General features: G+C 41.4%; 1 protein-coding gene across 11 annotated transcripts in view; it reads right to left on the minus strand.

The window, feature by feature from the left end:
- ARHGAP6 (Rho GTPase activating protein 6) overlaps window positions 1–22,211 on the minus strand; it is a 343,144-nt gene that overhangs the window by 24,464 nt on the left and 296,469 nt on the right. For all 11 annotated transcript variants that reach the window (XM_063341517.1, XM_063341543.1, XM_063341601.1 and 8 more), the window contains 4 exons: window positions 21,636–21,707; window positions 11,760–12,016; window positions 6,536–6,731; window positions 1,698–1,753 (listed from right to left, as the gene is read on the minus strand). In XM_063341517.1, coding sequence (XP_063197587.1) covers window positions 1,698–1,753; window positions 6,536–6,731; window positions 11,760–12,016; window positions 21,636–21,707 — 581 coding nt within the window. The remainder of the gene's footprint in view (window positions 1–1,697; window positions 1,754–6,535; window positions 6,732–11,759; window positions 12,017–21,635; window positions 21,708–22,211) is intronic.

A 22,211-nucleotide genomic window follows, 5' to 3' on the forward strand; every position in this document is an offset into this window, starting at 1 on the left:
CCACCCCAATGTACCAGACCTACCACCTTGAGTCAACACTAGCTCAGGAAGCTTTGTCCTACAACCCACTTGATGTGAAGGAGGTGGTTTGTAATAGATGCACTTGTTCTAGATTTTTCTCTTCCTGCTCACCAACCAAAAACCCCACTGGCACATGCATTTACTTGCTTATGTATTTATTGCAACAAACTACAGTTGAAATAGGACATTTTCTAACAGAGGGAAGAAGGGAAACAAAACTATGCCTACTTTCTACACAAGAAAAACTAATGAACAGCTGCAAAAGCACACCAAAATTTAAGTACTGAGTTTGGCTTTCCATGGTTCAGAAAATGAGTGGAATTTTAATTGAATCCAGACTTTCCCATGCGTTCATGTTGACAGTATTTATTATTGTAACTGCAAGGGCCAAGCTGATGCTTCCATGTTGTTCAGTGAAATATATTAGCTCACCTAATTCAATAAATTAGTCCCTGTAATAGAATACACAAATACCCCAATCTCTTTAGTTCCTCAGCTTTTGAAAACACAGTAAAAGAAAAACTGGTGAAAGTCATTGAAGGTTGAAGTAAGGCTTAGTTTACAAGTAAATGATACAAGCCCTCTGCTTTTGACCCAGAGGCACGATGCAATTGTATTCACCCCTGAATGATAAGTGTTTGTTTTGACACTGAAGCTTGTAATGCAAATGACAGGCAACTTACTTTTCAATACTTTACCTAGTCTAACAACTGCCTCTGCAGACCATGAATGTTTTCAGCTTTGTGTTACACCAGCCACTCAGCAATAGAAACTGCTAGAGAATAAACTACAAATCTGTAGGCTACACTGTCCTACTAGTCAGAATCGAGCCAGTTTACGTATTCAAAGTAACCATTATGTTGTGTAGCTTTGCAACACAGAACTATCACTTCTGGGATCAGATGCAGTCAAGCTTTCTTACGCTTTTTTCTGTTTGTCTTTTTGGTCTTATACTTCCTGGCAGGGGTATTTTCCTGTAACTTTTTATCCTCTCCCCAGGCATCATACGACCATTTAAGCACTATTCTCTACCGTTCTAATTCAACATGTATTCCCGACTTTTGGGAATAACAATGAAATATGTAGGCGGAGGAAACACCCACTTCTGACTTGTCTCTGGAACCTAACTGTACACAATCTTTGCTTTTTCAACATTTGGCTGAGACAGGACTTGGATGGGTCTGCTCTGACCTTCAAGTTTAACAGGGGTAAAAAAAAAAGGTGATATTTGGGAGCAGCGATTTGAGGGTCAAAGAGATTGTTCTGTACTTGCATATTTTCTCATACTGTAAGTTTTCCAAAAAAGATTTACAGTTTGGGTTTACTTTGGGAGCTTCAGCTGTTTCTGAGGTGAAACTAGCAGCCAAGATTTTTTTTTCCCTACAGCGTAACCTTTGGAAAATTTCATCACGGTTTGGATCTCCAACCCTGTGCTACTTCTGCAGAGCAAAACATGCAAAGACTGTTAACCTTCTGAGAACCTGACAAGGATTTCACCAAATATCAAAGATAACTGGAAATGGCCTGTTATGAGCCATCAAAAACACAATAAAGTCACTGACACAGAAAACCTGATTTTCACCAGGTGAAGGATGGGGAGGAAATTGTCCAACAGAAAGGAACAGGGATGTTTGTATCATAGATGTGGAGGGAAAAACATATTCTTATCCACTCACCTGTCTTACTCTCTTTTTTGAGCTTCCAACTCTGAATATTCCTACTGTCTGGAGACCTGCAAGTACAGCATGTCAGACAACTGTTTTATTGTTTAATTTTCTGCTGAGAATTCCATTAATCCAAAGCAATCTGGGCTATGTGTGTACTTAAAAGAGGAAAAAAAAAAACCAATGGATTTCTCTACAAACTTATACTTACCACACTGAGGCAAAACTCAACTCTCTTGGATTAAGAAGCCACCTGGCGTAGTTCTCGAGAACCTCACATCACCTAACCCACAAAACGGCATCTTTGTGACATTTCCTATGATGCCATTTTGGTAGTGCTACTACTACTTTGTGAGGGGCAGAGGTATGCAGAGTGTGAGGCATTGCTCAGTGTTCAGAGGTGGCACTTCCAGGACCAACATCAAAGGAAATAGGCAATAAAATACCTAAATACTTGGGCACTGAGCCGGGTCTTTGGATACAGGAAGCAGTTGATGCTTGGGGTTACCCGCTGGCTCTAAAGCTCCTGTCAAGACAAAGCTGAGAGTTTCCTTCAAAGGGACATAAGTAGGGCACTCAGGCAGATTACAGGGGGGAAGAACTCTACCCGGGAGTTGCGTGCAGTTTATAGGGTAGGAACAGCTGTTATATAGAGGGAAAGCTGTAAAGAAACACTGCTGTAATTCAGGCAAAGTGCAGAAGGTGCGCCTCTGTCATTTAGAATTGAAGTGATTGGGAATGGGTGTTACCTGCTATTCCATAAGAAATCTGTTCAAACCTTTTTCTAGCCCTGTAGATACTACCAGAACATCAAACAAACGATAATGTGGTTGTTGAATAGACATACTTTGCTGAGTAAGAGAAACTGAAAAATTTGAGAGTAAACGTTACCTTAGAGGTGACATGGCCTTTAGCAATGAGAATGTGACTGAAAATCTTAGAGACTTAAGCAGCTGTGTACACAGTATCATTTTACACAGACATACTTTTTGCAAAAAGGATTAATTATCTATAAGCTTTGAAAAGTCTAACAAAGGCTACTCTGCAACATGCATTTTTTTCTACTGACATACAGGAGATGTAAAAGAACCGTAAAAAACAAATGCCTGTGACAGCCATGAAGCTACACTTGCTTACTAGAGATGTGTACCTTCACAGTGGTGTTTGGAGTTGCAGATTTTCATCAGAGAAATTCAGACAGCATTCTGCCTTTTAGTTTTTAGTCTAAACTTGACATTTCTCTTCAAATATTCTTCTGTCTTTGGATAACAGAAAATTAAATTGATGGAATAACATTTAGCAAACCCAGGAACATTGGCAGGGAATCATCTGAGATGGAAATACTCATATTGGGCAAAAGCTGGAAGGTGGTTACCAGTCTCCACGCAAACATACAGTATTTGTTTTACGCTGAAAGTCTGCAGGAAGTCAAGCCTTTACCACTCTGGCACATGATCCTAGGGAATACACAGAAGGTGAACAAGGCCAGGAGCTTTTATACCTAAAAACATAACCATTTTTTGTCATATAATGTGCAAAATGATCATTTAAAGCATTCATGAGAAACCCTTAGGTGATTTGCTGCTCAAAAACTGGCCTAAAGAATTTATTCATACAGGCAAATATTTTCAGAATCAGAAACTTGGGCCATCATAAACCCTGGAATGATGTTGCTACAGGACTGTTGCTAGACAAGAAAGTCCCCTATTATCCCTAAAGTCAATGAGCAAACAGTAGTGTCCATCCTTTGCAATCTTTAAATTTCTCAAAGTCAACCAATCCCAATGACTGTTTTGTGAATGGTAGATTAAATTGAAAACTGAAGAACATCAATATCTGCCCCAAATTATCTCAGATTATTGTGTTGTGGGGTATTATTGGTAATGGAGGATGCGGAGAAGGCAGAGTTACTGAATGCCTTCTTTTCTTCGGTCTTCACTGCTCGGCCCAGACCTCAGGATTCCCAGGCATTAGAGGAAAGTAACAGGGAAAGAGGAAGACTTCCCTTGGGTTGAGGAGGATCGAGTGAGGGATCAATTAGATCATCTAGATATTCACAAGTCCATGGGCCCCGATGGGATGCACCCGAGAGTGCTGAGAGAGCTGGCGGAAGTCATTGCTGGGCCGCTCTCCATCATCTTTGAAAGATCCTGGAGAACAGGCGAGGTGCCTGAGGACTGGAGGAAAGCCAACGTCACTCCAGTCTTCAAAAAAGGCAAGAAGGAGGAGCCAGGGAACTACAGGCTGCTCAGCCTCACCTCCATCCCTGGAAAGATGATGGAACGGCTCATTCTGGGCGTCATCTCAAGGCATGTGGAGGAAAAGAAAGCTATCAGAAGTACTCAGCATGGATTCACCAAGGGGAAATCATGTCTGACTAATCTGATGGCCTTCTGTGATGGCATGACTGGATGGATAGATGAGGGGAGGGCGGTAGATGTGGTCTACCTTGACTTAAGCAAGGCGTTTGACACGGTCTCCCACAGCATCCTCATAGGGAAGCTTAGGAAGAGTGGGCTTGATGAATGGACAGTAAGGTGGATAGAGAACTGGTTGAAAGACAGAGCTCAGAGGGTGGTGATTAGGGGCACAGAGTCTAGTTGGAGGTCAGTGACGAGTGGTGTTCCCCAGGGGTCAGTACTGGGTCCAGTCCTCTTCAATATATTCATCAATGACCTGGATGAGGGGACAGAGAGCACCCTCAGCAAGTTTGCTGGTGACACAAAGCTGGGGGGGTGAGTGACGCACCGGAAGGCTGTGCCACCACACAGGGAGACCTGGACAGGCTGGAGATCTGGGCAGAGAGGAACCTTATGAAATTCAACAAGGGCAAGCGTAGGGTGCTGCACCTGGGGAGGAATAACCCCATGCACCAGTACAGGTTGGGGGCTGACCTGCTGGAGAGCAGCTCGGTGGAAAGAGACCTGGAAGTCCTGGTGGACAACAGGATGACCATGAGCCAGCAATGTGCCCTTGTGGCCAAGAAAGCCAATGGCATCCTGGGGTGCATCAAGAAGAGTGTGGCCAGCAGGTCGAGGGAGGTCATCTCTCTGCCTTGGTGAGGCCGCATCTGGAGTACTGTGTCCAGTTCTGGGTTCCCCAGTTCAAAACGGACAGGGAACTGCTGGAGAGGGTGCAGAAAAGGGCTACCAAGATGATGAGGGGACTGGCACACCCCTCCTATGAAGAAAGGCTGAGGGATTTGGGTCTCTTCAGTCTGGAAAAAAGACGACTGAGGGGGGATCTTATCAACACTTATAAATACTTAAAGGGTGGGTGTCAGGAGGATGGGGCCAGGCTCTTTTCAGTGGTGCCTGGGGACAGGACAAGAGGTAATGGGCACAAACTTGAGCATAGGAAGTTCCACCTAAACGTGAGGAGGAACTTCTTTACTTTGAGGGTGGCAGAGCACTGTCACAGGCTGCCCAGAGAGGGGGTGGAGTCTCCAACTCTGGAGACATTCCAAACCCACCTGGACGTGTTCCTGTGCAGCCTGCTCTGGGTGACCCTGCTCTGGCAGGGGGGTAAAAGGAAACTTTAATGTAAAGCAAGTAAAGAATGTTGTATAGAAAAGAATCTTTTTTGTGACAGTGGGTTAAGTGGATTAAAAATTTTGTCACAGATGTTCAATTGACATAAAATCGCAGTATCCAAACGATAGTTAGCTGGATGGCTTTTTTGGCTGACTCACACACTTTTATGTTCTCCAAACTCAGCTACCCTTGCCTAAAGGGACGAGAGTCATTCTTTTCAAACTTAATCATCCCCACACTTATTTGTCAGTCACGGTATCTAATCTCTGTAAAAGGCTAACAATGACTCTCTTTCGCCGTTTTCCTTTATATATTTGTAAGCAACGTGGTTTTCAATTACCTATTGTAAAAGCTTAGCATTGTTGTTTCAATTGCAGTCCCTCATCTGCAAAAGCCTTTCATTCAGAGTCAGTAAATGATTTCTTTCTGGTCAAATTAGGCACCCAATGCATCATTTGGTGTTGCAGTCACCATTACTTAATGGTTTGTTTATCATCTGGCCATGTGATAACTTTGTCTTGCTGTGGCCAAGTTATTTCAGTTCTCATTAAAAATTTTAACAAGACTAAGATACATTGTGAGAGATGTTGAACAGATACCTTGATTAACTATTGTTTCTGCATTACATAAAGCTGGTGGGAGGTCTGTGTCTGGATGATCATGAAGATATGAAAAGAATATTGGCAGGAATTTATAATTCCCTTTGGAGAGAGCGGGCCTGAGCCTAAGGCTGGTCCGAAGGACTCAAGCCAGGGACAAACTGAACAGGGAGCCTGCAAGCCTTGTAGTGAACAGAAGAAACTTCTTGGAGCTTAATATAATTTAGCATGGGATTCTTCTCTTTCTCTGAGCCTCTATCTTCAAATGCCGTTTCTAGTTAAGTCTTGCACTTTAGGATGAACGGTTAATTTAGCTCTTACACCTTAAGATCCACTGGTTGCAAAGAATGACTCTAGGCTGACTGGCAGACTTCAGACTTTCATTCTCAAGGCGTGGGTAAACTCGCAGGGTATGAAGAGCCGTTCCTGCAGAGCTGAGCACTCTAGCACGAGATGACTGACCTCCAAAAAATGTCTCTTCCCCTGTGCTGTATGGGCCAGTTTGCAAGCTTGCAGCATAGATCCTTAGTTTGGGAAGCAATCTAAGCAATTATTTGTGAGACAGTATCTTTAGCAAGAGGCAAAATAGGAGGGAAAGTGTCTGACTTTCAAAGTTGTCCTTGCAATTGGAAGTATATGCTTGCTTCTCAAAATACACATTTATTTATATTATAGTAAAAATATATCTGCCACTCCTGGGAAAACAAAATATTCTTACCATGCTTTTCCAAGTGCTGGCAGCAACTATCTACAAGCCGGGGAACCTGCCTGTAAATTGGGTTCAGGCTTAGTTTCTTATCTCTTGCCTTTTCTTTCTTGCTCTGGGCTTCTGCTGGCAGAGAGAGCTGGAGAGCCTCTAACAATCGTGACTGATTGTCATCAAGATCTGTGATAGAGTCCACAGACATCGCGCCCTGTAAAATACACACACGTGAACAATCAGTAAGGATGGAGAAACCTAAACACCGCAGGACCTTATCTAACAAAGACTTTTTCCTCCCTGCATTTTAAACAAGCCAATATAAAAATACAACCATATAACTTGCTACAGTTTTTGGAAATTAATGAAGTTATAATACCAGTGTAGCGGATGGGAAAATCACAATGGTACCAATGCTATTACCACCATACTACAAGGAATACAAATTAGATACTGAAAAAAATAAATGTCTTCCACTCACTCGGCACACCTTTTTATTGCTGTAAGCCTGCACATACTGCAGGACAAGGATGAATCATGGTCTGTGTCTGCACCTCAGCAGTACAATATTTATGTGCATGGAGATATATACACATTTTTAAACCTGATTCCCTACTTCTTCTGCAGCTTGGGCCATTGTATCAGTGAAAATGACACAAATAGATTTACAACCATACACTGCATACAGTTAACTAATAACAGAAATACATACAACTGCAGAGATTAAAATAATCCCATGTTATCACAGCACAAAGACACACCAGAGAAGTAGAAGGGGCATATTTTTTAGATGATTCTACTCCATGTATCTTAACATTTTAAAGTCATTAAAATTCCAATGAAAGCTTTGAAAACTATGTTTGGATTACAGCAAGGCACAGAAGTTCAAGCAGTCTGTAAAGGATAAAGCAGCACAAGCAGCAGGAGGTTTATGGCATGTTTCAATGTTGAAAATTAAGATTTTTTTTTCAAACCACAAGATTAGTGTCACTTCAAAACGACCATTTCCCTCAATTTTTATTAAACTTATCAGGCAAAAACATTTTAGGGGACATCTAGACTTATAAATAATAATAATAAATATTATTATAAATAATAATAAATAAAATAATAATAATAATAAAACAAAAATAAAAACTTCAGGTTTAATTCTCATTAAAAATATCTATTGTAAATTATTTTCTTTCTTTCTGAAATAAAATATACATTTTACCACCACATAAAATGTACCGTACATCCTGAACAATAATGAAGAAAATGTAAATGCCAACACAAAACTTCGCTAACAACTCGAATTCCTTAAAAGCACACCGTTCTGCTGACAGGTATTTCATAGAATTCTGGTGAGATCACTATGTCTATTAAATGAGAACGCCATAACTGCTAGGGAATTTCAAGCTCAAGGAGTATTTTCTTCCATCAGCCTAGACAACTAAACTGTACAAAGATTTCCGACTCATAGGCAACTCATACAAAGTCCACTGAGATTTCAAATTAATTTAAAAATTTTTAGTTCATGGCATCTTTTAAAAAAACCCAACATCTAACTTATCAGATATAGTTCTGTTTTTTATAACTCATGGAAGGCTTATAAATAAAATACAGTGAAGTTTTTAGATTTTTTTGGACCCACATCTCTAAAGAATTACTAGACCCTTTATAATGCAACTTTGACCTTGATTTTTCATGTCTCTGAGGAGTACACTTGCTTGATTCCCTTTACCATTTCCTGCCAAAAGGAAACAAAAAAACCACCCCAGACCAAAGAAGAATCTCTGGCTATGATCCATGTGCATAAAATTCCAACTGAACAATTTTTCTATTTTGTTTTTAAGAGTTTAGGGTTTCAGACATCAAAATTAGTCGGCTAACACTGAAAATCCCAACACCATCCTCACCGCTGCAGCTCCCAGGCAGTCCCTGTACGACAGGTGCCCTCCTTTATACCCTGCCTTTACTGGTCCTTCCCTGTCTGCAAAGCGTCCTCACCTCATGAATCATTATTATCACAGAGTCACTTAAGTCGGATTCAGATCCCTAAAATAGATGTAAATACAGTCAGTTCACCATTATCCTTGGGCATTTTATCAAAGTTGTGGATTAACTGGGGCATTGAGCTGGCTTTAGGAAGAGTGACCTTGAGTTCAGTGGCTGAAGTACAGCAGTACTTGGCAACACCAAGTCCAGGCCAGCTCTGATTTTAAATGTCCAAGTGGACAGGAAAACACTACCAACATACTCCCTGGATCCAGCTCAAACTCAGCCAGACCTACTAATTTGGGCTCAGCCAGACCTACGTGACCGCTGAGGAAGGATGCAGGAAATCACGCACCTTGCTGCCCAGCAATCCAGGACTATTAACACAGACCGCGTTACTCGGACTGCAAATGCCCAGCAACCGAAGAAAAAACCAGTTCCATCTTCCAGGCATCACCCTTTGCACACAATGGATACTAGTCCCTCCTCCACCATGACAAGCTCAAAACCTAATAAACTGGCCAAGTCTTAAGCTAAGCACACAGAAACATGAAGGAAAGTGCAGATTAAAGAGGAAATGGGAAGAGCAAAAAGAAAATGAAGGCCAGATTGACAAGTGTGGAATGAAGGTCAGATGAACCTTTTCTTTGCTTTTTAAGGGTTACAGAAGGCTTCTGTCTTTTGAAAAAATGAGCAATATTACAGAGTATGCACGGGATCAAGTACTATCCATGGCAGATCCATTTTCTCTCCATACATTATGCTACGTGAGTAGTAAAGCAGTATGACTGAGCTCCTGATACTTGAGTAATTTTGGCTCCATAATATGTATATAAGTAATATATTAACAGAGCATCAGAATATTCTCTATAATAAGCACACGGAAAATGCCTTGCTGGATGACCAGGGTCTCAACTTCCAACTGCTGCGCAAAAATCCTACACAGAAAATGCGGCAACAGTGATTTCTGTCTACCTCTTGGAGGAAAGATAACCACAGCACTCATACCATGAGCTCTGCAGTCAGCATTACCTTATGACCCTTATTGAAATCCTCAGCTGAGTGTTTAAAGACTCACTGGAATACACAAAAGTTGCAAAGAAGTGAATGGTACAGTGATAAATAATCCCTCCAGTTTAAGTTTAAGAGGACTGCACTCCAGGTGTCTGTGCAGCATTTGTGTAAGGAACGGGTTGTATCAATTGCACGTACTAATGAATAAAATTTTTCTTTTAAGCATTCATCTTGATATAGTTGAAAACAGACAGTGCAACACTGCTCAAGAGGTAAAAGATAAGTGCAGGCTTCCTTACCATCCCCTAAAAAAACTCAGGGGAGTAGAGTAAGTACACTGATAAGCAGAAGTATAAAGGCCAAGGACAGACAAAATATGGGCATGAGTTGATAGTAATGTTAAATAATTGAGAATTCACAAAGTACATTACTGACTAATGTGCTCTAGGCAATCCTGCTTTAGCAGGGGAGTTGGACTAGATGATCTCTAGAGGTCCCTTCCAACTCTGAAATTCCGTGAATAACTGAGGTTCATTCCTGAGAGAAAATGCCAGCTCCCTCCACGTCACACTGCCCACCTTCGTTTACTCTTACTTCTCTGTAGGTGAACCATGCGCTACTGCATCCCCATGACTATGGACTGAAGGCTGAAATTCAAGACCCTGAAAGCTGTAATCCTGGTATTAACAAACAACCAAACCAAATAAGCAAAAGCCCAGAAGCTTCTAGGAACTTGGTCTTGATGGAATTCTATCCCTTGGATGTAACAAAGGATCCAGGTTCCTTCTGCTTGCTGGCTGGTCAAATGCGTGTCAGAGATCTTACCACACTCTGTGAAAAGAACAGCAGATGACCCATATCTGGACACATGAATTATCTTTCCCTCATATGCAAAACAGGTTCTGAAGCCAATGGGCGTATACGGTGAATTTCTATTTTTTGTCACTGCCTATGCCAAATTCGGAAAGAAGTTGTCGGGTTTCCCTTCACACTTATATTCAAGCGTACTTCACACTTCTGGGTGAACACAACTGCCTGTTTGTATGGTCTGGACAGGCCAATAGATGTGCATTGTGCATATGTAAGAATGCAAACATCTTCAAAAATCATGCCCTCAGTTGTTTTCAGATAGAATGCAGACATTTCAGGTATAAGCTTCAGCTGACAGCTAGAGGGAAAGAAGGCAGGTCATGGGGCTCTTCAATCTTCTCTTAATTTTGCAGTTTACTACAGTTCTACCCCTCTCAGCGCTGTGGTTTGAAGAGCCCTACATAGCATTTCTCTGCAGCATGTTTCATCCTAGGGATAAGAAGGTGAGGATCCTAAGAAAATATTTTGTTTTCCAGGATCAGTTCTTGTACTCCAAATTCTTTCTTAGTACTTAACAGGAGTTTTTATTTAAATTATTTTATTATGTATTTTTTTCTCCCCCCATTGCAAACAGAATTAAAAAAATGTAAATTTAGAACCTCTATCCCATGGTAACAAAAAGGAAAAAAAAATTCCAATACTGTTAGTATTGGAAACTAGCAGTACTGGAAAACTGGAAATCTCGGAGCATAACATTTATTTACAAGAAATAGAACCCTGCAAATAAGTGGTCTACCAGGTACTTATCTTACATACCAGATTAACATCCAGTCCAAACTACCCTGCTGTGTTCTGCTGCCAAAGGCATTTTCATAACCTGCGTGCAGAAATTTCCTTCGAAGAGCCTGGTAGAAATTTACTTTGACAACTTCTTTCTTACCACTGAGGACACGATCAGAATTAGGCCAGAGGGATTTTTATTAATATTAGGATAGGGATGAATAGTAGATTTATTTCCAAGTTTACGGAGCTAAATTAACATAAACATACATATATACCAGTCACAGAGGTTTAGTCTCCCCCAGCTGAAAAAATGAGGTTGAAGACAGATGGAATTTGTTGAATCTAAAGACCTATACAGGAGGAGATAGATAAAGGAAGTGAACAGAAAGACTTCCAAATAATCTCACTGTCACTTTGGGATCTGTAAGACTTTCACAGTCCATATGATCTTTTCCCATCAACACCAGAGAAAGAAGATTTCCACTAGAGTTAGAATTTTCTGGTATTGACCAAGCCAGCTTCCACCTAAAAAAAAGTCACTGTTTGAACATGACAGAAGAAATACTCCACAATCCACAGACACAACAGGGTTTTCTCCTGCTCCAGCCAGACCCTCTGGAGATACTGGCATGCACCACCTTGTGATGGGTCTACTTACACGCCTCCTTGCTCGTGGCGCTGGCTCGGGTGTATTGGGAGAAGTGGATTCGTTCGGTGTTTCTGAGGTTGAGCTAAGAGATGAGTTACTGCTTGAAAGTTCTTTGTTCTGCCTTTTAGTTCCAAATGGCAAGAGGAAGGCCACAAAATCTGAAACATCTTTTTGCTCTTCTCTCTGAGAGTCTTGCTTGAGCTTGTAGGCCCGGTCATTAGCAATCACTTGGGACAACGGCATTCCAAAAGCCTGGGGAATAAATTCTGCAACAACAGGAAAATTAATATTTACTGAACATCTGATATTTATTTAGTACAAAAAGAATTTAGTATTAAGCTGTTAAAAAGAAAAGCAGTGTGAAGTCCCTTTAAATATATAATAATTCCAATGAGGTACTGTACTGCATCATAATATTAATAACAACATTCAAACGAAAAAATAATAGTGGAGACATGCCAGGTAGTTGTAGCCCATGGTATCTGAATCTGGTTTCCAGTTGGATCGTGCAAGATATACCACACAGAATCTTGGAAAATTAACTGGAAACAGATCTAATTAAGATTTTAACTTCCCCTGAAAGCAACTGGAAGTCAGAGACACAATCTCGACGGTGCAGAGAGCCAACAGAGGTTCCGGCAACCCAATCCTGAGACTGGGGAGCCCAGCTGGACCATGCCACAGCCCTCTCATGTTTCAGGCCCCTTCACCTCATTTATTTCTCACAAATGGTGCAGGGCACCAGAGTCGAGGGGTACAGGCACGTGCATGGGTCTCCTTACAGGCGAGAAGGTTAAGCACCTACATGTACAGGGAGCTTGTAAGTGCATCCACTACACAGACTACACCTTCAAGGATATGGTTTTTATTATATACAAGAACTACACTATTTTAAAATACTGGTAAAATTAAACCAGTTGAATAGTGGTGTATCAGTACAAAGGTCCTTTGTAACATTACAAAAATATATATGGACATACAGAAATACAGGGGAATACAGGTTTCTCTCACCTAACAAAAAGAACATAATCCCATCCCACATCAATACAACTCTAATGTACAAAACCAGCATACACTTCAGGTCTCAAAGTAAAATGCTCAAATGTTTTACCAGAAAAATGTTCCACAGTGCATCAGCCAACTACTAATGCTGAAATTCTCATCATTAAGTTTCAATTCTAGACCTATCTGAGATGAGTAGAGTCAAAACCATTGGGTCACACTGCAAACCAGAACTGTTTTGTGTTCAAATGGAATGAAAAAGTAGCTACGGACTCTATTCATTCTGCTGAAAATGAGTGCAACTAGGTTACAGCTTCAAATCTGCCTGTATCAGGAATAAAGCAAGCACTAGAGACTAAAAGCAAATTTATTTTAAGTATGAAAAAAAGGAAAAAAAAAAAACACACTAAAACCAAACCAAACAACAAAAAAAACCCAACTCAAACAAAAATCTTTATATATTCATCCTCTCTTTAGTCTAAATGACCAGAGGCCATAGTTTCTCCTGGGACTAAAAGCCTGACTAGATCTTTGATGACACTTTCAAATTTTATCTATGCTTGCAATATCATTAAGATTAAAGTAAGGCACTGGAAAGAAGAGTACATTTTGTGAATCTTGACTGAGGACAAGACTAGCTATCAAACTAAAGAGACAAGGGTCTGTTGTTCTGATTTGGTGAGAAACATTACTGCTCTTTAGAAGTATGAAATGTTAAGACATGAACTAAATTTGGTAGCCAGACAAAACTAAATCAGGAAGCAGAGCCTCACATATCAAGCAAGTCTGGAGGTGACCTGTGAGTAGAATGACATCGAAAACCATCTGCGTTTAATTTAGGACGAGAAAGAACATCATCACGTGGGCATCAAGCAACGCAGGGATAGCCAGTTCCAGGAGTCCAGGGTTAGACCCGTCCCTCCAGCACATAGCAGAGTGTGACCATAAAATTATGAGAGTATTAATATTAAAAATGTATACTGTTCTGAATTATCTTCCCAATGAACATTTAAGACCACAAACTTGAAACACACATCTGCAATGTCTGGCCATCTAACTGGGTACTTTGTTATACCTCCAGCATCCCTATTTATCTGTCCATCCACAATATTTCCTGAGAAAATGAGCCAAATGGAACCCTGAACAAGAAACATTTCTGGTTTTAGCTCACAGCCACTCCTGCTTCAAATTGGGATGGGACAGCACTACGTAGCCCAGTGGTGCCCAATAACATGCTGATGCCATTGATCCTACAGCTCTAGGATCAACTGGGACAAGATCCGCAGGAGACGAGATCTCAGCACTGCTTCTTTAAAGAATTTCATTAAAATGACCCTCTCCCTGACTTCGTTATGTAAAGGCTGGTGTTTTCAGGTTGCTGTTGCTCCTCCTTGAACACTGTCAGGTGTGGGATGCCAGTTTTTTAATTGCTCTTGCTCAAGGTGCCTTTGGAGCAGTGAAAGGACACTGCGCCTCTGCTCCAGGCTGCTTCGCTGTAGGCCTCCTTCTCAGAGGACATGAACCAGTTCCCCGATTTCTCAATGTCTGGCAGAGATGGGGAACTGGATGAAAACCAACTGGCTGATTTTCAGACTAAATACAGATGGAAGTGATGCTGGCTGGCAGCGTAACTACGTTAAAGAATTGGCAAAACCAGTAACTTTTTGTTCGTTTGTTGAAATTAAGAGAATCGGTTGCACCCTCCGCAGACTGGCTACAGCCTCAAGTTCTCACCAAAACTAGTCTGTCTGTGTGCCATGGGGGGCCGCAGGTGGGAGCATGTTTTGCCAACCCCTCTTCAGAAGTATTCAATCCCAACAATTTCCTTGTTGGACAGGTAATGTCATGTCCATTAGAGTGAATGCTAGCCCTTTTGACATTTCAGATTCATTAAAAAAAAAAAAAAAAGAAGAGTTGTAGTCATGCAAAGTATTTAGCAACCCATTGATGGGGGAGAAAGCGCACTGGGTCAGACATAAGATGTGTAGGGTTGGAGCTCTGGTCTCACACTCAAGGTAAAAGAACCAACTGCCTATTTACCGCTGTAGGCTGGAAATCCCCACTGCTGGAGATGTTCCACTTGTTTGAAGAAACATTCCTTAGGGCAGGGGCTCAAACATTGGTCTGTTGTATATACACTAAGTGAGTGCCAAAGCTACTAAGTCAGTTACTCCCTGTAAACCCTCCCCAAAATTTCATCACTTATTCAATTAGGAGAGTGGGCAGCTTACAAAGAAATTTTGCAGAAAGCACCATGTAAAAATGCGAAACAACCTGGCAGACTGGGCAATTGGCTTGGAAACACAGACTCATATCCTTAGCCAGCAGCACATAAGGACTCGTCTTTTGATCCATTCTGGTTTTTAGTGTTTACTGGCAAAGGAGACAATTTGCTATTTTGGAGAAGTGCATAATTTCTCTTACCATAAAGTCCATCTTGCAGCTAAGGGAAGTTTCTTAACAAAATTTCAATTGAAACTGCTACGTTCCTAAGCAATCTTTCTGTGTTGTCAAATCAGCATTTTCTAATAAAAAGCAGCACGTCGCAGAAAAACTCCCAGCTAGATCAAATAAGAGTTTCAGTGATCAGAAATCCTTTTCTTTGGTAATCGAATTATGATATCCAGGATGTTGACCCATAAGGTTAGCTTACTTGGCCTCATGCCACCCCATCCAAGTATAGTTTTGGAGACTTCTCTGAAGTTGCAGCTGGTGAAAATTGTTGTTTCCATCCCACAAACCATAACACTCTATTAAGAACCAGTGAGGTCTATACTCTAGACCCTATTGAGGCCTTCAAAGCTAATAAAGTGGAGAGCATACAATACAGCAACTTTGGATAGTCTCCTTAGCACTTTGGGTTTTTTTCTTAAGTACAGCTTAAATGCTGGTTTTGAGCTGCTAAAACCCTGTGACCAAGATCTACTGAGGTGCTTGTACTACCTCTACTTAAACGAAAGGATTAGAGTAGAAGACAGCTCAGAGAATAATGTGCTCTAAAAAGGATATTTAAATGGAGAGGGGTCTTTAAGTCAACCTCCCCAGCTAGCCAGACTGGGTAATTCTGTTTTGCTAACTGAAATTAATTACTCTGGATCCACAGAGAGAGTGATGGAAGCAAGAAACTAAGGAAAATGGAAACCTTGATCCACGACGGGAACAGCAAAACTCCTCCTGTCCAAAGGTTCGTCAAAATTCTGCACTGACTCCAGAGACTTGAGATAAGACAACATTCTCAGCAGCTTAGCTGAAACGCCCTTCTCCAGCTAGTCGTAGCTCACTGACCTTCAAGGAGTGATACAAGGCCTTCCCAATTACTTAGGCTTTTTCTGTGGGTAGATCTTCTTTTAAAAAAAAAAAAAAAATTAAGCAGTTCTTCAGTCCTTTCGTTGACTTTAGTACAAAATATGACAGTGTTGCTTAAAAAACTCTTTTGTATGCCTAGAGAGCATGAGAAACATTTTTGAAGTTTTTAAAAAAGCACAGTGGGGTGCTGGAAAGGCTTGGAAAAACCACACTTCTGATAAACTATAATAAAACAGAAACTTCATCTATTCAGCTCTCTCCTTAGGCTGTGCCAAGGCATACTGACATCATGATAGGTTGAATTACTGAAGAACAAATGCAAACGTTAAGAAATACCTCTAAGTTTACTGAGCATGGCCGGGAAGTAAACATGGAAGACGTTTTCAAGAATTCTGAACTAAAGAAAAATCAAACATCTACTGCTGGATCTGCATAAGCCACCGAGTTACCAGGATAGCCTTTTCTTAGAAACTCCAGCATACAGAGCAGCTCTGCTAAGGCCCCACAGACGAACCTGTCAAGTATTTACATTCCACACAGAAACATCAGCAAAAAGGATGATTCTCAGTTGCTCAATAAATCATGTAACAAGTGATTATTATTTCTGAGCAAGTCTCTCAGTTCATCTGTAGGGTTTACTAGAACCAAGGCAAAATGGAGCTGGTTTACTGATAAAATATTCAAGGAGCAATCCTTTCTGGGAGGGATCTTTCTCCGGAATGCCCGTGTGTACTTTCCAAGTAGGCATGCTGTCGCTGACCCCTGTATCACTGACAGGAGATGGACAAAAGGCTCCACATTTCTGCCATCAAAATTAGCAGTGAATTTGTAAGGGAACAGCACCCAGCCGCCAGCATGCAGAGCATCCTGAGAATTTCATATTCCAAGCAGCACTGACATTTTACGGCTCCTCCGGCCTGAGTACTGTTTGTCAGCAGCTAAAGCAAATGTTTGGAGATATATGTAGACAGCACAATTGAGAGTCATGATGGCCATTAATAACAAGGAGGCTGGGCAGAGGAAAGCAAAGACGCTGAATGATGGAAGCCGAGAATATTGCTTAAATATCTGGGTGGAGAGCTGCTCTCCTATTTCGTCTGTTTACATCCAGCAAGTTTTGCTATATCCTGCTCTGGTGAGTCACTCAGAGATGTAAAAACAATTGAAAACACACTTGGTTTAGGATTTTTCCCCTTTTAATGAGATGACGACAAATGTACTTGTCAAAAAGGACAAAATAAAGACATGAATCTCATTTAAAGTGCATTCAATCCCACTTCAGTGTCTTTGTCGGCCTTCAGAAGTATAACAGTTCGCTGAAACTCTCACACTTAATAGACAGACAGGTTGACTGACTGATCCATCTAAATAAAACATGATGTCAGGAGAGTAAAAACTCCACAGATTGGACCAAGTCCTAAAATATGACTTGATTAGATCTCCAAATAGTCCCAGAAGAAATGAGTACCATATCCTTTTGGTTATGCTTTTCAAGTACAACCACCCGCTGGGGCGGGGTGGGCAAGAACAGCGTTGGGCACAAATCGGAGAGGTGGTACCTCCACAGAGAGAGCAACTCCAGAAGTCTATACCCACCCTGGGGCGGTTCAGTGCACGTCAGTGCTAAAGGAGAGGGACTGGCAGGCAAGACCAAGGACGCAAGTCCTCCCTGTTCTTTCTCAGGAGCTGCCCACACAAAAGACACATCATTGACTACACGCACTAGGAACTGCACAAGATTCACGCCTTGTGCACCCTGCAGCAAGGCCTCCGTTGTGTGTCCCTGCTGACCAGCATGGTGGCCTTCTTTTCCACCTTTTTGGCTTCCTGCACCGAGCACATCTCGGTGATCTTTGTCTGCAACACACACACAGGATGACACAAAGCTGTGTGATTGTCAGAATTAACCTTCAGGAGCCTATGTAGCCAAAAAAAAAGACTTTTCAGGTGGCACGTAGTCCAGGCAAGACCTAACAACATGGTGCCCTCAGCTGTTACTTGGTCCTGGTATGCGGGGTCTCCCAGGTCGAGATATGGGAAACTCAAAATATTTGGAATTAATTATATACTCTTCAAACTGCAACTGAGCTTGTAAATGTGATGCTGAAGGGATGGAAATGCTGTTTGCACTAAGACAGATGCAACTCGACTGTATAAAGTGTTCTGGAAATTGGCTTCCCTGCTTCCCCTCCAACATCCTGTGGCCTGGTGTCGCTGTTTCCTTCTCACAACAATGCAGTTGGACTAGTTACTGAAAAAAACGACCCACAAAACCCCAATAAGAAACTGAAGGAAGGCATTCCTTATGGGCATGAGGACTAGGGACCTGCCCAGGTGGTTAAGTGCTCCTGGCCCTTTTTGTGAGCACACCCACATCCATGGTGTGGAGTGTTTGTTTGGACTGATTGCCCAGAAATAGAAGATGCTCTCTTTATAAAATAAATGGTAGAAATGCTTGTTAAAAAACCACCATGGAATGGATCAGGATGAAAATTCCAGCTCGCTGTGACACACATGCCACGGGAGGTTAACTCTGACTCTGGGTGACATGGAGACCACTGTTCGGGGAAGGTGATGTGAGCACAGTGGGCTCATCCTTATGGACATCAGCAGCACCAGGCCTTACTTTTCTCTTTCCAGAGCCAGACTGTCACCTGAAAGTTGGGCAACGCTGTCCCTCCTAACTCCTGAGGGTGGGGGAGATGCTGGTGCTGCTGCTTCTCACAGGGAAACAGACGCCTTTCACCAACCGTGCCAGGCAAACGGCCTGCACGGCACAATCCAGCACCTTCCTGGTTGCTCATCCCCTCTGCCATCATGGACTAAGAGTCTGCTCAGCAAGTATCTGTGGGGCAGATGATCTTTAATAACTCAGAAGGGCAGAGAAGAGCACACCAGAAACAACCATGGACAGAAACCGTGAGAAGCAGGGTGCCATATGCTGCTATCTGGGCTATTTTTGCGTAACGGCTGTTGTTGGCAGCAAGTAAGAGCCAACGCGGCTTCCTTTTCACTCTGGTTGGAAACATGACTCCTTCCAATTTCCCGGCCCTCTGTACGCTTACTGACCCACCTGACACCCCTGTCAATACAGATGTCCCGAAGGAAGGACAGAAATATAGATTCTCCTGTTTGAGTAGTGCTGGGGTATTTTCCCCTCAGCGGGTGATCCTGTAATAGTTTATGTGTGGAGAGAGCATGTAAGACATCACTATAAACGACAATAAGGCAGTGGAAGATGGGAGAAAGAGGATAAAAGCAGAGGGGTACATGTTTGAAATGCCTGAAGTTCAAAGAAGGAAAAAAAAAAAAAGGAATTAAAATGAAGTGAATCAGCACAGTGATTTTGAAAAATGCTTGGGTATAGTTAACCAGAAGATATGAGCAATGCTGAAAAACAGGAAGTAGACAAATATATACAAGGATGAGTAAGTACAAAGTGCTGACCTTTGCTGTGGGCAACTACTGAGCCCTTAACAGCAAAGTGCACTCAGAAAATCCATTGGAATAAAACCAGAAAGTATATCCCCAAAGTTACTAACTGAATGGAGTATAAATGCTATCATGGCAAGGCAGACACATAAAAAGTCCCTGAACAGAACTGTAATAGCAGAAAATATTATCTGTAAGTGCTCAACCAGTACAGTCCTGTAATTATCAGAAACAGAGGTCAGCTGAAATAAAACAAGGCTATAAGGAAATCACAAAAGAGTACAAGGCAATGTAAGAAAAAATACTGTTTGAAAGATCTTTGTCAACAGAGAATTTAGAGGAATAAAGAGCAACTCCAGGTTAAGCATTTGTATGCATCATCAAAGGAAGTTATCACTTCTCAAGGCACCGCACCAAAGAGGCATTGGAGGAGTTCTGGAAGTGCAACTGCAAAGATCCACCAGGTTTGGGTGACACAGAAAAATTCCGTCTTTGGTGAATTATCAAATCAATTTATTATTGCTAAATCTGCTACTGCAATGAAAAATGCTAGAGTAAAAAGATAAAATGTATTTAAACTTTCAAAAGAGCGACTACATAGAAACTTTCAAAGGAGACTACCAAAGTCACGCTAGCCATATGGGGGGAAAGATAAAAGCTCTCAGTGCATCAAAAATTTGAGAGAGACAGAACATTTTTTAAAAAAAAGTAGTACGCCGTTACCCGTTTCCGATGCAGAAGAGCACCTCACAGACCACTATGAAGATCAATATCTGGCAAATGCACTGAAAACCGGGGAAGGTTTTGCACAGAACTATGTTGTTTTGCACTTTTAAGTGCATGGAGGACTATGGGGAAAAACCCAAGAAAACTAAGCAACATAACGACTGATTAATTACACTACAGCCAAATGTAATGCATTGACAGGAGCAATACACAATAGATTTTTCCTCAAAGGTGGCTATAAAATCACTAAACCTCTTCCTCAAAGACTCTTTCTGCATGTGGGCTCAGTCCTACATGAAGTAATTCTCCTAACAAATGAAAGATTTGGTACTCACAATGCAACATGGGAGGCCACTGGATTTATCCAAACAAATGTGTCAGGGGACTTTCAGTTGTAGAATGATTAATGCAAATATTTTCCATAGCCATTTTTAAACCAAGAAAATAATAATCCTATATATGAAGTCACCAAATAAACAAAAATTAAAAGGAAAATATTTTCTTCCTGACAAATATCTAAAGTAACTTTGAAATGGGGATGTTCATTTTTTTCAACAGAATTTCAAAGTTCCATCCTTCTGCCAAACCATTTTACAATCAATAACATCAAAGTAACAAAATCACTTCTCTTGTTATAAAGTTGTGTGTTTGTGTGTCTGTTTGTGAAACTGAGGTGTCAATACTGAGTTTTACTACCACTTTTCCAGAACTTCTTTTCAGGAGGGAACTTCTTTTCCATGCAGGAACACATTAGATGCACAATTACCTATGTGCAGAAAACTGCAATTTCAGAGACATTTTTCAGGTCTCAACATCTCAACTTAGTTCAAATCGCTCCAAATTACAGGTCAAGTCCAGTGGATTTGGACCCAGCCCATAAAGCTGATTAGTGTACAAACAAAAGAGCGCGACCGTATCTGTAAATCCATGTCACGTGGAATCTATTAAAATCCAACTGATCAGTAGCAATGAAGCATTTATATATTTTAAACAACAGCTATTTTCCTAAGGTTAAAAAAAGAAAAGCAAACCAACTGACTTGCTTGGGCAAGGCTGGGTTCACATGCTTTGCAAATTGAAAGAGGAGAGTGCAAATGCAGGTAAACAAACTGGATCATGTTATCCAGACCGCACTCTGCACTGGATGGTGAAAACGGGGAGAAAGAGCAATGAAGAAAAGATACAGTCCTTTAACTCCTCCGTTTCTGCCAGGAAATAAGCTTTCCGTTGAAGAGATCTGGGTTATACTAATGATGAATAGAAAAGATAAGGCGTATTTTTCAACTTGGAAATTAGCACCTAGGCAGTACATCATCTGAGTAACATTCTCCTAATCCAGAAAGTATACATTTAAGACTAAAGAAAACTCATATGCAAAACGATGACCCGATCAGTAAATATGCACTCGTTCTATTTTACCTTTGTCTCTGTTCTTCTCCTTTCCTAATGAGTCCAGTTTCTTTCTTAATGACTTCTTCCTCTTTTGTCCATCTGTAAGAGGAAAAAAGAAAAAAAAAAAAAAGGGAAGTAAGTGAAGAGAATGAATGCTGAACTAACTGCTGCACAAGCTGTAGGAACATGGAGTGAGATGGCCATGGCACTTGGGAGTCAGGAAGGCTGTGGGGTACATTTCACAAAGGCTAGGGACTGACACAGTCACAGTCCTTCAGCCCAAAGGAGTGCTGCTTTGTTCACCCAAATGCCGAGGTTGTACTGGGGACCCACAATGCATCCCACTGCATGCTGCCGGGCACATCTACACGTTCATGGTCACACAGCCCATCTAGCAGAATGGAAAGCTAATTTTGAAGACTTCAGAACGGAAGTTTGTTGCTGGATGCTCTTGATAGCAAGGTACCATAAACTGAAAAGATACTGTTTAGCCATCATCCATGCTCACGAGACTGTGATTCAGGTGTGGAGCTGTAGGCAGTATTTGGAGAGGGATTACTAACCGCCAGAATAAATTCTGCATACCATTCATACCGGTTGGGT

This window comes from Chroicocephalus ridibundus, chromosome 1, assembly GCF_963924245.1.
Source record: "Chroicocephalus ridibundus chromosome 1, bChrRid1.1, whole genome shotgun sequence".
Classification (NCBI taxonomy): domain Eukaryota; kingdom Metazoa; phylum Chordata; class Aves; order Charadriiformes; family Laridae; genus Chroicocephalus; species Chroicocephalus ridibundus.